The sequence below is a fragment of the Camelus dromedarius genome, chromosome 8, assembly GCF_036321535.1.
Source record: "Camelus dromedarius isolate mCamDro1 chromosome 8, mCamDro1.pat, whole genome shotgun sequence".
In the NCBI taxonomy this organism is placed as follows: domain Eukaryota; kingdom Metazoa; phylum Chordata; class Mammalia; order Artiodactyla; family Camelidae; genus Camelus; species Camelus dromedarius.
The window spans coordinates 68,916,367-68,931,211 of NC_087443.1; the positions used below are offsets into that span (position 1 = coordinate 68,916,367).

Genomic DNA, 14,845 nt, shown 5'->3' on the forward strand with positions numbered 1-14,845 from the left:
GCCCGGGGTCCAGGAGACGGGTGGGCAGGAGGAGGTTGGGTGCGGAGCGACCAGTCATTGTAACTTCTCTGCTGGGGGCCGGGGCACAGGTGGGAGGAGCTGCACACACTGGCCAGTGAGCCATGGGAGCAGCACATACTGATGGCTGAGCAGGTGGAGGACGCTGCCAACGGCCTCTTCAGCACCCTCAGTGGCTCTGCCATCTGCACCATCACCTCTCCAGGTAAGTAAGTCTGTCCTGTCTGGGAAGGGGTGGCCTTGCCCATATGGAAGTTGGGTGTGGGCTGGGGAGGGTTCCCGGAGGCCTGAGGTTAGGACTCAGGAGGCTCCCTAGGGAGGGAAGGCACAAGGAATGGGGCCCAGGAGCTTTGGCCCTGGGGCACTTTGCTCTCTTCTGCCTTGCTGGGCTGGCCCTTGTGGGTTTTTTGGCTGGGAATTGTGAGCTTGTCTTGCTGGGTAGAGAGGCTCAGGGCTTGGAACCCAGATCTGGCAGGGCCCTCGTGCCTGTCCCCTGCTCGGGAGGAAGAGCCAACTCCCGTGCCATGGTCAGCACAGGGAAGCTTCATTTGGGGGTGAGATCCCTGTATTCGTAGACTTTGTCAGGGTCCATCCTGGAGCTGGAGTGCAGTATATTATCTGTGCACAGGATGGAAGAGCTGTGTGGGTGGGGGCTGTGCAGAAGAGATGCTCTGAGACTGGCTGCCCTGATGTGCTGTGCCCCAAAAGAGCCAGGGCTGAGGGTGGTGGAACTACGGCTTCGGAAGGAGATGTAAGCCTGCCTTCCCCGTCGGTTGTGCACTGTGGACACAGAATGCAAGGTCCAGCCTCACCCCTGTCAGCGCAAGACACTGGAGACAGTCAGGGAGCTTGCCGGCCACGCCCCATGCTGGAGAGGATCTCGGGGGACCGACGCCATGCTGGCTGCGCTCTGTCCCTTCTCCAGGTTTGTCCATAAGGTCTGGGATCAGAGCCTAAGGGCACAGCCTGGGAGGGCATGTCTGAGTGCTCACAAGCTGCAGGGATAACAGCTCTCTGGAGCCTTGACCGTGCGACAGGGATTGGAGGAGACCTGGGAGGGAGCCAGGGACAGAGCTCTGGGGACACAGGCAGGATCACAGCTACGCAGTGTCAGAGTCTTGTAGACATACTGCTCAGGTGCCCGGGGGAGCGGGGTCCCAGCCATTCTGGAAGCCTAGTAAGTCAGCCAAGAACTGATCCAGTTGAGCAGTGGTCTGGACTTGGGATAGTGGCCAGGTAATCCGGTTCCTCTGAGAACCAGTTTCCACATTTGTGGAGGCTGAGTGTGGCAAGAGGCCAAATTCCACTTGTGGAAGCCCTGGGGGATGCTGGGTTCTTCAGGACTGGAGCTCAGGCATACGAGGGCACCTGCTGCCCTGCTGTCAGCCACTCCCTTGCAAATCCCCACACTGACCCTCGGCACTTTATCCGGACCACTTTCCATTTTACACCTGGTCAGCAACTTGTGAGCTTGCCCGCTCGTGCTTTCTGGAGGGCCAGGGTAGTATTTGAATCAGCTGCATCTTGGCCCCTTGGCCTGGCCTCAGTGATGAGGTTAGAGTGCTCACACAGCCATGAGATGGATTGGCCGAGAAGCCACGAGGGCCGTGCTGGGCCGATGCAGAGTCCAGATGCCATCTTGGCAGGAAAGGGCTGTGCCCCGCACGTGGATCAGAGGAAGTGGGGCCTTGTGCCATGTCAGAGGCCACTGGAGGCTCTCTTCTGAAACCCGAGCTTTCAAGTGAAAGGAGGCAGGTTCCTCATTCCCCAGGGACCACGTCTACGTGACCACTCTGAGCCAGGCAGTGTGCCATGAGGAGATGGCACAGTCGCTGCCCACAAGAAGCTCATGGTCCAGAGAGAGCCTCCCAGGTGCTGAGGTGGGACTCTGGAGGCATCACCACTAATGAGCTGGGAACCTCCCACTGTCTGCTTCTACATTCGGAAAGGGGCGGCAGGTGGTAACAGGACCTGCCCGAGAGGAGTTCAGGAGCACACAGCGAGTTAATATGTAGAAATACTGCTATTTGTAGGATCTGAGAATAATGCATACAGTAGGCTTTTCATCTATCCTCTCGTTCAAGAAATAACTCTCAGAGGCTCTCCTAAGCTCCCAGCACTGTCCCAGGTCCTGGGGAATCAGCATGAGCATCTTAGAAATGTGTGCCCTCGTGAGCAGGAGGCAGCAGTAAACAAAATACCTAAGTGAACTATTGGGGGTGGGAAGTGCTTTGTGGGGAAGACCGTGGGGGTGGGACAGGGCGGGGTGAATAGGTGTTTGGGGCTGGGTTGCAGTTTTAATTAGGGTGGGCAGGGAAGGCCTTGCAGAGAATGCGGCATCCGAGTCCGGACCTGAGGCGGGGGAGGGATGAGGCAAGGACAGGCCCAGGCGAAGGCCTGTGGACAGGGTCTGCTCAACAACGCCGGCCCCCAGAGCAGGCCCAGGCGCCGAGGGGCAGGGCCGGTGGCGCTTTCTGGGCTGGGACCTGTGATTTTATAGGAGTAGACAAGGACAGGGAGATTTCTCTTTAAGGAGCTGGCAGCTTGGCAGAGTTTTGATTTCAGCAACTTCTTGGTTTGTAATTGACTTGGCTTTTCCCCCAAGGGGATGTTTTGCCTCAGGAAAGACCATGCCCTAGAGGTGAGCCCAGTTAGCTCGCCCCCAGGCGGGCGGCCTTGGGCTGGATCTCGCTGGGAGAAGCCCTCTTCAGAAAGTTTTAGAGAGCTTTGTTGTCAAGGCCCCAAGAGGATCTCTTTAGATGAGGCCACCCCTGGAGCTGCTGCCAGCCAAGAGGAGGGCTTTCCGCCCGAGGGATGGGGAGCTCCTCCTGCCGCGGCCGGCCCGTCGTCCCCCAGACTCAGGAGAGCGGGGAGGGGAGACCGGGGGCAGAATGTGTGGGCTTTGGACTCAGACGATGGAGTTTGGATCCCAGATCGGCAGTGCTCCGATAACCGTGTGACTTTGGGCAACTTAATTCAGCCCTCTGAACCCATTTTTCCATCTGAAAGAGGAGATTATTGTCTCTTCAGGTAGCTGTGGACTTGAGGTAATGGTGGGGACACCTGGAGCCTGGAAGCCAGCACAGGAACAGTGGCCCCTGTGTTGTCACTGAATGTTAGCACTCAAACAGACCTCAGAGGTCACGGAGACCAGTGGTTTGCAAATCCTCCTGAGCTGCAGAGCCTCGTAGGAATACTTGCGGTGCAGGCTGGAACTAGCACATTTCGGGGGAGGGGCGGGGCTGTGGCACTGGGGGGCTCTGGACACACGGTCCCTTTCCCTCTCCACGGAGGCTCCAAGGAACGCAGTTGAAAACGACAGATCGAGTTACTGTATAGAAGAGGGAACTGAAGACCAGAGAGGGAAGGTAACTTGCCTGGGGTCACATAGCCAGAATCCAGTTGCTTGATCCCAATATTTCCCACCCGCTCCTACCTTGTGCTGGCCCAAGAAAGTGACTCGTAATAGAAAGCTTTCCCGTAAATCAGAGCACTGAACACAGATCGCTCTGACTTCTGACATCATCCTTTTTTTAAAAAAATTATCCTTGAGGAGTTTGAAACATTTCATACTCTATGCATATAAAAGTTGGGGTGGAATCAAGGAAGAAAACAAGTTTTGACTTGCTTCTTCTGCATTGGCATCTTCTGTCAGCTTTTAGTGTTTTTTTATATTTTTATTGCAGTATAGTCAGTTTACGATATTATGTCAGTTTCTGGTGTACAGCACAATACCTCAGTCATACAGGAACATACATATATTCGTTTTCATATTCTTTTTCACCATAAGTTACTATAAGATACTGAATATGGCTCCCTGTGCTATACAGTATAAACTTGTTTATCTGTTTTCTATATATTGGAGCTTTTTGTGTTTTAAATAGCCTCTCCTGTTCAACCTTTGATCTCTACCATTTGTCTCCTTGGATTGTAGCTGGAAGAGAGTGTTCTTAACCCACCCTGCTACCTGCCACAGGACCATCTGCCCAGGTACAGCCTGCCTCTTGGATTCTTCTTTTCTTTCTGGCCCTGGAACTGGCTCCCAAAGGGGCATTTACACTCCTAGGGCAGAGACGGGTTGGACCCAGCTCCCGGGCAGAGGGACATGCTCACGCCATACTCATGCCTCCCTTGTTCAGTGGTATTTCTTCACTGAGGAGGAGTGAAGGCTTTGGAATTTCTTCCTTAACCAGCTCCCCTTGCACTGACAAGAGGCAGAGAGGGGCGTGCTCCAAGCACCAGCTTTGCAGACAGAAAGCCTTACCTCCAGCACTGAACCCAGGGCAAGATACCCGAGCCTCACTTTCCTCTTCTGTAAAATGGGGGTAATGTTTGCCCCATGTCTGGAACCCCCATTTCCTTGCTCTGGATGATGGGGGGTATCACACATGGGATCCTGGTGAAGATTCGGTGGGTAATGCCCACTAAAGTGCTTCATCAACTACAAAGTCCCAAGCAAACAGGAAGACTTATCAACACCCTTAAGATCCTTCAGCCTGGCTCCCCAGTGGGCCCTCACTGCTCCCCCCCACCCCGGGTCTAGTGTGTCCCACTGACCCAGGAGCCCAGAAATCGCACTGGAGTGTGTTGGCATCAGTGCTTCTGTGGGTGTGCTGCTCTGGAGGAGGTGGGTAGCCCGAGCCCTGAAAGCAGAGCCAGAGGCTTCACGCGCAGGTAGGATGGTGCTTCTGACCCAGGGTTTGGTGATCCTCCTGGCATGTCATTTTAAAGTTGCAGCACTGCTGGCCTCTGACCCATAGGAGGAAGAGAAAGTGGGACTGTTTCTGCTCAGAAATGAAAGCTCCAGGACTTACAGTTTTGGAACCAGAATTGGAACCCCCAGCTCTGCCCCTTCCCAAGTCTCTGACCTTCAGTTCAGCACGTGACTTCTGTTCACTGAGTTTCACCTTCCTCGTCTGTGACACGGGGGTTCACAGTATCTGCCTCATCCGGTTTATCAGTGAAGTGAGATCGTGTGTGTGGAGTGCTTTGCACAGTACGTGGCCCAGAGTAGCTGCTCAGTTAAGGCTCGTTGGTGCTGTTAACGAGCCCCCAGTTGTTTCTATGGAACTTCAGCTGACAGAACCACAGGCCTAGGTGCCCAGAGTTAGCCTCAGTAATTCCTGCCTTCAAAAAGTACAACACTTTAATTACAATGATGTGACCACCAAGTAATATATTAACATTTTTAAGGTATTGAGGGTTTGGACTCCTACATATAAATTGGGGGCAGGGGACGTCCATAACACATGACCCCAGTATCAGAGCCAGGAGCCAGATCCCACTGGCATATCCCTGAGTGAGCCTGTAATTCACACAGGGGGCCTTACTGAGCCCACCACTGAGTGTCCATTACCACCCCCACACTGCCCCTGCCTTACGAAGTTCACTTGCTTTTCTTTCCCACTTCGCTACAGGTGTTGAGACTAATTTCCTGGGCTGATGTGCCAGGCTGTTAATGGACATCTCTTTGACAGGCCCCTGTGACTCCCAGCCCTGCCAGAATGGAGGCACATGTGTTCCAGAAGGACTGGACAGGTACCACTGCCTCTGCCCGCCGGCCTTTGGAGGGGAGGCTGACTGCGGTACGTGTGCATGAAACCTCCCAGACTCTGACCGTCCAGGGGCAGGGGAGCCCAGGCTCCTGCTTCTCATCTGCCACCCTTTTAGCTACTAGGTAGGAGCTGGCCCTTGAGTTAGTGCCACCTGCTTCTCAAGTGATACACTGAGGTACCTCAGGTGGTGGAGGGCTGGGTTGGACACGGCTCCTGGCTTCCTAGCTTTAGAATGGCTGTTGCTTGATCTCCGAGCATCTTTCAGGCTGGAGCCAGCCCAACTGGGTTCTGGTTCTGGGCAGAGTCTCTTCTCCCCTCTTCTGAGAAGAAGAGTGAAGAGCCTCAACCACTTTCGGTTTTAAAACCAAAAAATTTAGCTCATAATTGGCTTTCCCCTCTACGGTTACGAGAGTTTGAAATAAGATTATGTACGTAAAGTGCTTAGCACAGTGCTTGACTTTACAAAGGACAGGACGTGTGAAATACTAACTTAAAAAACTGGAGTGCTGAGTCAGTTGGAGTCATATGGGGGAAAAAAATAAATCTTGACTCCCTACCTCCCAAGCTAAACATCAGTTCTAGATGGAGAATAGATTTAAATGTAAAAAGCAAAGTCGTGCAGCTTCTGGAAGAAAACACAGGAGTGTATCTTCATGCTCTTAGGGTAGACAGAGTTCTCCAGCAGGACACAAGGTGCACTAACCGTCATGGAAGAAGTTTGAAATAGTGAGAGCGCCGCCAGGGAGCGTGTGTCCGGCCCTAACTCTGCGACATGTGCCCTGGGCATCAGGCCTCGTAGCTTCAGTGTCTCGGCCCCCTCTCCCTCCTGGGAAGGGGGGGTTTCCTGCCCCACGTGGCGGTTGGGTGCCCCGGGTGGGACGTGGGTCTGCGTGCTCCGCGGCGTGACGGCCACTGTGATCCCGGCAGCCCCGAAGCTGAGCCTGGAGTGCCGCGTCGACGTCCTCTTCCTGCTGGCCGGCTCGGCGGGCACCACCCCGGAGGGCTTCCTGCGGGCCAAGGCCTTCGTGAAGCGGTTCGCGCAGGCGGCGCTGGGCGAGGACTCCCGGGCGCGCATCGGCGTGGCCCGCTACGCCGCCGAGCTGGCGCTGGCCGTGCCGGTGGGCGAGTACCAGGACGTGCCCGACCTGGTCCGGAGCCTGGACGCCGTGCCCTTCGGCGGCGGCGGCGGCGCCACCCTGACGGGCAGTGCCTTGCGGCAGGCGGCGGAGCGCGGCTTCGGGAGCGCCGCCAGGACGGGCCAGGACCGGCCCCGCCGGGCGGTGGTCCTGATGACCGAGGCGCGCTCCCAGGACGAGGTGGCTGGCCCGGCGCGTTTCGCGAGGGCCCGGGAGCTGCTGCTGCTGGGCGTGGGCAGCGAGGCCGTGCGGGCGGAGCTGGAGGAGATCACGGGCAGCCCGGAGCGCGTCATGGTCTACACCGGCCCGCAGGACCTGTTCAGCCAAATCCCAAAGCTGCACGGGAAGCTATGCAGCCGGCAGCGCCCAGGTAAGGACCAGTCCCTGCTCTGGTGCCAGCCGCAGACCGGCTTCACCGGACCTGGGGCCAGCTGGGCAGTGGCGGGCTTTCTCCTTTTGGTAACGATTTCATCAGGGTCCGTGATGGGGGCTGGAACCACAGCCTCACTCTTATATACTAGCCCTGTCAGGATTAACTTTGTCGGTATACTGGTCAGTAAAATGGGACTAAGAGTAGCACCCCCGAGGGGCTTTTGTAAGATTAAGTAAGACAAGCAACTTAACACACTTAGTACCGGGTAAGCTCACTCAGTAAGTGCACTCCGAGTGGTAGGTATTGATATTTATTATTATTCGTGGTTGTTTATTGTTATTGTTGATAAGGAGCTCTGAACTTAGTAAATGTGCCACACAAGAGCAGCTTCCCAGTTTCTTTTTGGCAAATCAGAGAAAGAAATGCCTTCCTAGCACCCCCACTCGCCTGCACTGGCACACAAACCTGGAACAAACCTTTCGTGAAATACTTGTCCTTTCTGAAACTGGGGATGCGTTCTGACCGTAATTCTGTTCAGTTTTATGACCCATATTGATGTCGAGACCCACCATGGCAGGGTACTCTGGAGAACACTGCCCTGGGAAGGAGACATTCCCACCTAGGGAGTAGGGGCCTGGTCCATGGTCAGAGACATAATAGCTGAAACAGATCCTCCATGGGGAGCCCCGATTTCTCCTCTTAGAGAGGTCAGCAGCAGGGAGCTGCATGTGGAATTCAGCTTCTCAGCCCCCGATGTCACTCTCACCAGAGGTGAGACCTTCCCTTCTGCAGGGGAGGGACAGGGGTCTGCCTGCCCACTTCCAGGGTGCCCCTCCAGCCTCATCTCCCCTTGGCAGCCAGAGGGTTTTTTTTTTTAAAAATAGTGACAACAGTGGAGTCCCCATGTACTCCACATCCAGTGTCCCTCTTAGAAGATTTTAACCATGTACAGTTGTCACAATTAATGAACCAATATTGACACATTATTATATTTATTTATTTATTGAAGTACAGTCAATTACAGTGTGTCAACTTCTGGTGTACAGCACAATGTCCAGTCATGCATATACGTACATATATTTGTTTTCATTTTTTTTTCATTAAGGGTTATTACAACATATCGAACATAGTTCCCTGTGCTATACAGAAGAAACTTTAAAAAATCTATTTATATGTATACAGGCTAACATTTGTAAATTTCAAATTCCCAAATTTATTCCTTCCCACCCCCTTTCCCCGGTAACCATAAGATTGTTTACCATGTCTGCGAGTCTGTTTCTGTTTTATAGACGAGTTCATAGTGTCCTTTTTTTTTTCTTTTTTAAGATTCCACATATGAATTATATCATATGGTATTTTTCTTTCCCTTTCTGGCTTGCTTCACTTAGAATGACGATCTCTAGGTCCATCCATGTTGCTGCAAATGGCATTATTTTAGTCTTTTTTATGGATGAGCAGTATTCCATTGTATAAATATACCACAACTTCTTTATCTAGTCATCTGTTGATAGACATTTAGGTTGCTTCTGTGTCTTGGCTATTGCATATAGTGCTGCTATGAACACTGGGTGCATGTATTTTTTCAAATTAGAGTTCCCTCTGAATATATACCCAGAAGTGGGATTGCTGTAGGTCTGTTTTTAGTTTTTTGAAGAATCTCCATACTGTTTTCCACAGTGGCTGCACCAAGCTACATTCCCACCAGCAGTGTAGGAGGGTGCCCTTTTCTCCACACCCTCTCCAGCATTTATTCATGGACTTCTGAATGATGGCCATTCTGACTAGTGTGAGGTGACACCTCGTTGTAGTTTTGATTTGCATTTCTCTGATGATTAGTGATATTGAGCATTTTTTCATGTGCCTGTTAGCCATTTGTAGACACATTATTGTTTATTAAAGTCTATACTTTATTCAGACCTCCTTAGTTGTCACATAATGTCCTTTTTCTGTTCCGAGGATCCCATCCAGGACACATTACGTTGAGTCACCTTGTCTTCTTAGGCTCCTCTTGGCTGTGACAGTTTCTCAGACTTTCCTTGTGATGGGGCGGTTTTTTAAAAACCAATGAATGAGAGCCTCTTACTCCATCCTTTACATAATGGAACAGGTGAAGTCCCAGAGCTCAGTGGTGTACAAGTTGCAGGTGTGTATTCCTCTCATGTCACAGTTCAGAGGTGAGCAGCCTGGGTAGCAGGGTGGCTAGGCTGTGTTATGGTTCCACCTCTAACTCCAAGGTCACAGTTTCTCAGACAGCAGGAAGAGGGCAACGGGGGAGTGGAAGGCAAGCAGGTTTCTTTTGAGGACATAACTTGGAAATTGCACAATTACTTTCAGTCACATCCCATCAGATAGAACTGGTCACGTGGCCACACTTAGCTGCCAGGGAAGCTAGGAATGTGGTCTAGCTGGGCATTCATGTGTCCTGCTGATATTCTAGGAGAGGGTGGAGGACAGATACGCAGTGGACAGACAGCAGACTAGCTGACCTGGGCTCTGCTTACTGCAGTGCAGTCCTCACTTTGCTGCCCCCAGAGGTCCACTCTGCTTGCTTTTTCTGCAGGCTGCCAGGCCCAGTCGCTGGACCTGGTCTTCATGTTGGATGCTTCAGCCTCAGTGGGGCCTGAGAACTTCGCCCAGATGCAGAGCTTCGTGAGAAGTTGCGCCCTCCAGTTTGATGTGAACCCAGACGTGACGCAGATCGGCCTGGTGGTGTATGGCGGCCGGGTCCAGACTGCCTTCAGGCTGGATACCCACCTCACCCGTGCTGCGGTGTTGCGGGCCATGAGCCAGGCCCCCTACCTGGGCGGGGCGGGCTCGACAGGCATGGCCTTGCTGCACATCTATGACAAGGTGATGGTGGTCCACAAGGGTGCCCGGCCTGGTGTCCCCAAGGCTGTGGTGGTGGTCACGGGCGGGAGTGGGGCGGAGGATGCGGCTGTCCCTGCCCAGAAGCTGAGGGACAACGGCGTCTCTGTCTTGGTGGTGGGCGTGGGGCCTGTCCTGACGGAGGCACTGCGGAGGCTTGCAGGTCCCCGGGACTCCCTGATCCACGTGGCAGCTTACGAAGACCTGAGGCACCACCAGGACATGCTCATGGAGTGGATATGCCAAGGTGAGTGGCTGCCTCCAGGCAGAGGCCCTCGGCCCGAGCCTTCACATACACCGTTCCAGGGAAGCAGCTCCTCCCGGCTACCCGGGGCCTCCCACGTGCCGGGCTCTGTGCTGAATCCCACGCTCACATGAAACCCCGCAGGGAACGTGTGCCCAGCTGTCCCCATTTGGCAGAGAATTTAACACAGGCACCTCTTCCCAGACTTGAGAATGAATGCACCCCACTTAAACAGAAGACTTTGTTAGGATACCCACAGGACCCCACGTTGGCACTGACCTTTTAGGAGCAGACATAGCCAGGCCAGCCTGACTCCGAGGCTCCCTTTTGGCAGTGACATCCTTTCCACGTTTTTAAGTCTATGGCCCTAATGATAATAGTAAGCACTGCCGTGTGCACAGCTCACCAGAGAGTCTCCAAACACCTGTGGGAAAGTTGGGTGGACACTGGGTCTCTGACTAGCCATGCAGTTTAGTGTCCAGCCGTGTGCTAACCTGTTGCCCAAGGGCTCATGGAGACACCAAGATGTATAAGACTCTACTCCAGTGGCTTCACCTCTCTCTGGGCTTCCTTGGAGGAGGGTCTCTGGGGCTGACCCAGGCGGGCCTGCTGGCTAGTCCTTCCTTGCAGAAGCCAAGCGGCCAGTTAACCCCTGCAGACCCAGCCCGTGCCTGAACAAGGGCACCTGCGTCCTGCACGACGGGAGCTACCGCTGCGAGTGCCGTGCCGGCGGGGAGGGCCCCCACTGTGAGCGCCGTAAGTGGGGCTCCTGCTCGCTCGTGGGAGCTGGGTGGGGGCGGGGGTGGTGGTGTGCGTCCTCCTAGGCCCCAGGACCGAGCCGAGGGAGGTTCTCGGGCATTGATGGAAGGAATCACTCATTTGTTCATTAGTGCTTGAAACATTTAGTGGGTGCCTCTGGCCTCCCAGGTGCCATTCCAGGTGCTGGGAACAGAGCAGGAAACGAGACAGTAGGAACCTCTGCCCTGATGGAGCTTCCACTCCAGTGAGGGAGGGAGGCAGCAAATAAGTGCCGCATGTAGTGTATTAGTGCCGAGCACAGTCTAGTTAAAGAAAATGTATGGTGACTGGGAGGAAGGCTTCCCAGGGCAGCCTCGGGCAGGAGCACAGAGGATTCAGGGCACAGACCGCAGGCCCGGATCCAGGTGGGCGCATAGATGTGCAAGTGGTGGGGAAGGCAGAGTTCTTTTTTGAGTGTTTCTGTTTGCTCAGTGAGATGGGACCGTCCATCAGCTGAGAGAGAGGATGGGGAGGAAGTGCTGGCAGTTCGAGGAGAGAGGAGAATCACTGTCCAGGGGAAAGACACAGAGAACGAGTGTTGGGCAGCATCCCGGGCCCACCGGTGGCCACAGTTCATGGATTTAAAGTGAGAACAGCCAGCAGTGGCTAGAAGACGATTCCCGCTGGAGCCCAGGGTCTCCGGGCACTGGCAGAGGCGGGCTTCCGAGGGCTGGGAGTGACATGAGGGGCCCCTTCTGCTGGGCGTACAGAGTAAGAGCGAGATGTGATGGGGCCCGTTAGGCTGCTGATTGGTTGAGAAGAGGGCTCAGACACTCCTCCCTCAGTGTGCACTTCTTTCCCAGGGACCTTGAGGGGAGATGCCCCCAGGATACGTGGCTCCAGCCCAGAGCCTGCAGGAGAGCAGCAGCCCTCCCAGCTGCTACCGAGAAGGCCCGGGCCCCCTGGGCGCTGAGGGGGGGGCCTGCCCTCAGTGGAGCATCCTGTCTCGTGCGGCCCTTTTGAGTGTCTGCCTCTGGCTGTGTCTGGAATCCTCCTGCCCTGCTTCCCGACCCAGGTAGAAGAGAGGGCTCGGCTGGAGATGACCCTGCTTAGGGACATGGTAGCAGTGGATTTCACCCTCTAACAACGATGTTGAAAACTCTACACGTGAAAAGTAAGTACCTACTGGGCTGGACCTGGTTGTGCCCTGCCGAGCTGGTGTCATCTGCCACCTTTCCCCTGAGGAGGAACAGAGGAACCTGGAGACTTCTGATGGCCTGTTGGAAGCTCACTTTGCCCACGACAAATGCTAAATAGAATGTTGTTGGGACAGTCATGCCCAACAGACGGCAGCGATGCGGGTGTCATTCAGAGCACTGCCGCCGTGGCATTTCAGGATGGACCCGGCGTGGACCTTCTCACACATCTTTCCCCTGAGATGTCCTGGGTGCATTCGTTCTTAGTTTGACAAGGTGCTCGAGTGGCATTTGTGCCTTGTTCCGGGACTGGATGTGTGTGTGTGTGTGGGGGGTGGTTGGAATGGCCAGACTGGAAGGTGAGCGATCGCTTGTGAGGGATGGGCTAAGTGTGCAAACAGCCCGGGTCTCCAGGGGACACGTGAGCTTGGCCTGGGCACTGAGCAGCACTCCCTCCCAGGGGCTTCTGTGAGTTTACTTAGGAGGGTTAATTGTGGGGTGTTTCTGAGTCCTTGTCTTACTCTGCCTTTTGGGAACAAAAAATTCTTAAACTCAATACAGAATAAAGAAATTTAGGGGAGTTTTGCTTTTTTAGGCATAAATCTCAAGTTGTCTAGATTTTGGTTTTATTTTGCTTTTCTGCCTCGTTTTTAAAGGACTGTTTCAAAGAATGATGTTGATTATTTAACAGGAGTATTTGTATCTAAATGGCAAAAAGGCTTAGCTGGAATATTGTCTGGTGAGCTAGGCACTTGTTCACCCCCGCAGTATTTAGGGATCAGTTTCCGCCCTGGGTGGTAGTGTTTGGAGTTGGATTTTCAGTAGAAGCTTTTGTAAATTTAAAACCAGATACTTTATCATAGTTTTTCATATAAATACCTTAATGTGATGTTTTATATGCAAAAATTCAAGGCTACCTTGATTTAAATACTGCTTAGCTTTAAGAACTTCAGGATTTCTGGTGCTAGAGAAGTTCTCGAAAGGTTATCACCATGGTTTTTGTTAGATGTTAAAAATGAGTCCGGTGTGCCAAGCACTGTGCATGACAGTCATTTGCATTCAAGGGATATTTTCATTCCTATTATTACTCTTGCCTTGACAGAAGGCGACATCAGAGCAGGGTCACATGTCCACCTTGGCAGGTGCCAACAGCTGACGTCAAAGAATTTACATGAATCCATTGTCTTTAACAGCAATGTAATCATTTCGTAGTGTAGGCTCTTGGTCTGGTTCAGGGCTGATATTTGGATGTCCCATTTGAACTGGACTTAAAAAAAAAACAACTATAAAACTGTGGGCCCTGGGCTTACATGTTAAAGGATATACTGTTTCTATTTTTAGGTCGCAGCCCTTGAACTGTTTTGTTTTACCTTTTCAAGTGAAGGTGCCACTGAAGAGGTCAACCCTTTCACTGTCCCTGGTGCATCAAAGGGAATTCCTAACAAGACAGCCTTAAGCCATTTTTTTTCCCCAGCCAACCCTTCTTCTTTCTTTTAAAAGAAACTAGCTTTTAATCATACATGTAATATATAAATTTGCTCTCCTTGGAAAAACATTGCAGGTAAGTCGTAAAATAAGATTTTCTCTGAATGACCCTGATTCCGGCCAACTTGCTAAATGTTCTAGTTCTAATAGTTGATTATTTGATTCTCTTGCTTTTCTAGAAAGATATCGTTTACACGTGATGACAGTTTTGTCTCTTGTTGAAATGTTATACTCCTTTTTCTTGTCTAGGACCTCCAGAATCATGTTTTAAAAAGTAGTGGCAACAGCATGTATCTGGTCCTTGACTTGAAGGGACTTTTTCATCAGTATGTGTTATTTCCTGTGGATTACTTGATAGGCAAAGCTTACTTCTGTTGCTGGATTACAAGGAGTGTTTATTAGAAGTGTTGAGATTTGTGGTTTTTCTTCTTTCTTTGAGATGATTTCCCCCCCCCACATGTAATCTGTTAATATGACAAATTACCCATTAGTATATTTTCAGTTGTTGAACCACCTTTGATTTCTTGGATAAATGCTATCTGGCCGTGATACTTGATTCTTTAAACACTGCTGAATTTCATTTGCCAATATTTTTAAAGATTTTTTTCATCTATGTCCAAGAATGAGATTTAGGTTTTCTCCCACAGGATGTGTTGGAATTTTGGTGTGAGAGCTCTGCGAACTTTCTCAAATGGAAAATACATAGTCCTCAAACCTTCAATCTGCTATATTCATAGCATTTTCTTGTAAGGTAAAAGTCTGTCTTATCAGTATCTGAACTTCAGGCTTCCTTTTCATTTCTGCCATTCAATATTGCCTTAGGCCATCTTCTTCTTGTTTTAGTCTTTTCAATGAGTCAGAGATTTGGTTTTGTCATTTTTTAAAACAAGCATGTTTATGCTATGAACTTTCTTAATTATTACTACTCGGGCAACTTTCCAAGTATTGGTATGTTTCTTTCCCCCAGGAACTATTTAGGAGTGTATTTAACTTCTAGGAGTACTGATTTTTCAATTAGGTATGATCAGCTTCTGAAGATGTTACTTATGGGTTACACTATTAAAATTTTTTTTCAGCCTTTTAAGGAGGTTTAAAGTCTCCTGCTAAGATCCCACCTTGCCGTTCTAGCAGTTTTCACTGCACATAGTTTGAAGTTCAGTGTGTAAGTAACCATGATGTTTCCCCTTGCAGGCCGTTGCCCCAAGTCTCTCCATGAAAGACAAGAAAACCCAAAA

General features: G+C 51.8%; 1 protein-coding gene across 4 annotated transcripts in view; it reads left to right on the top strand.

The window, feature by feature from the left end:
* VWA2 (von Willebrand factor A domain containing 2) overlaps positions 1–12,700 on the top strand; it is a 44,887-nt gene extending 32,187 nt beyond the window's left edge. For 3 of the 4 annotated variants that reach the window (XM_064488458.1, XM_064488455.1, XM_064488459.1), the window contains 8 exons: positions 90–223; positions 811–943; positions 3,953–4,008; positions 5,496–5,603; positions 6,501–7,079; positions 9,643–10,194; positions 10,822–10,947; positions 11,793–12,700. In XM_064488458.1, coding sequence (XP_064344528.1) covers positions 90–223; positions 811–943; positions 3,953–4,008; positions 5,496–5,603; positions 6,501–7,079; positions 9,643–10,194; positions 10,822–10,947; positions 11,793–11,902 — 1,798 coding nt within the window. In that variant the 3' untranslated portion in view covers positions 11,903–12,700. Of the gene's footprint in view, positions 1–89; positions 224–810; positions 944–3,952; positions 4,009–5,495; positions 5,604–6,500; positions 7,080–9,642; positions 10,195–10,821; positions 10,948–11,118; positions 11,220–11,792 lie in introns of those variants that run through there. The other variant, XM_064488457.1, reaches the window with a different exon arrangement.
* Positions 12,701–14,845: the final 2,145 nt, after the last annotated feature.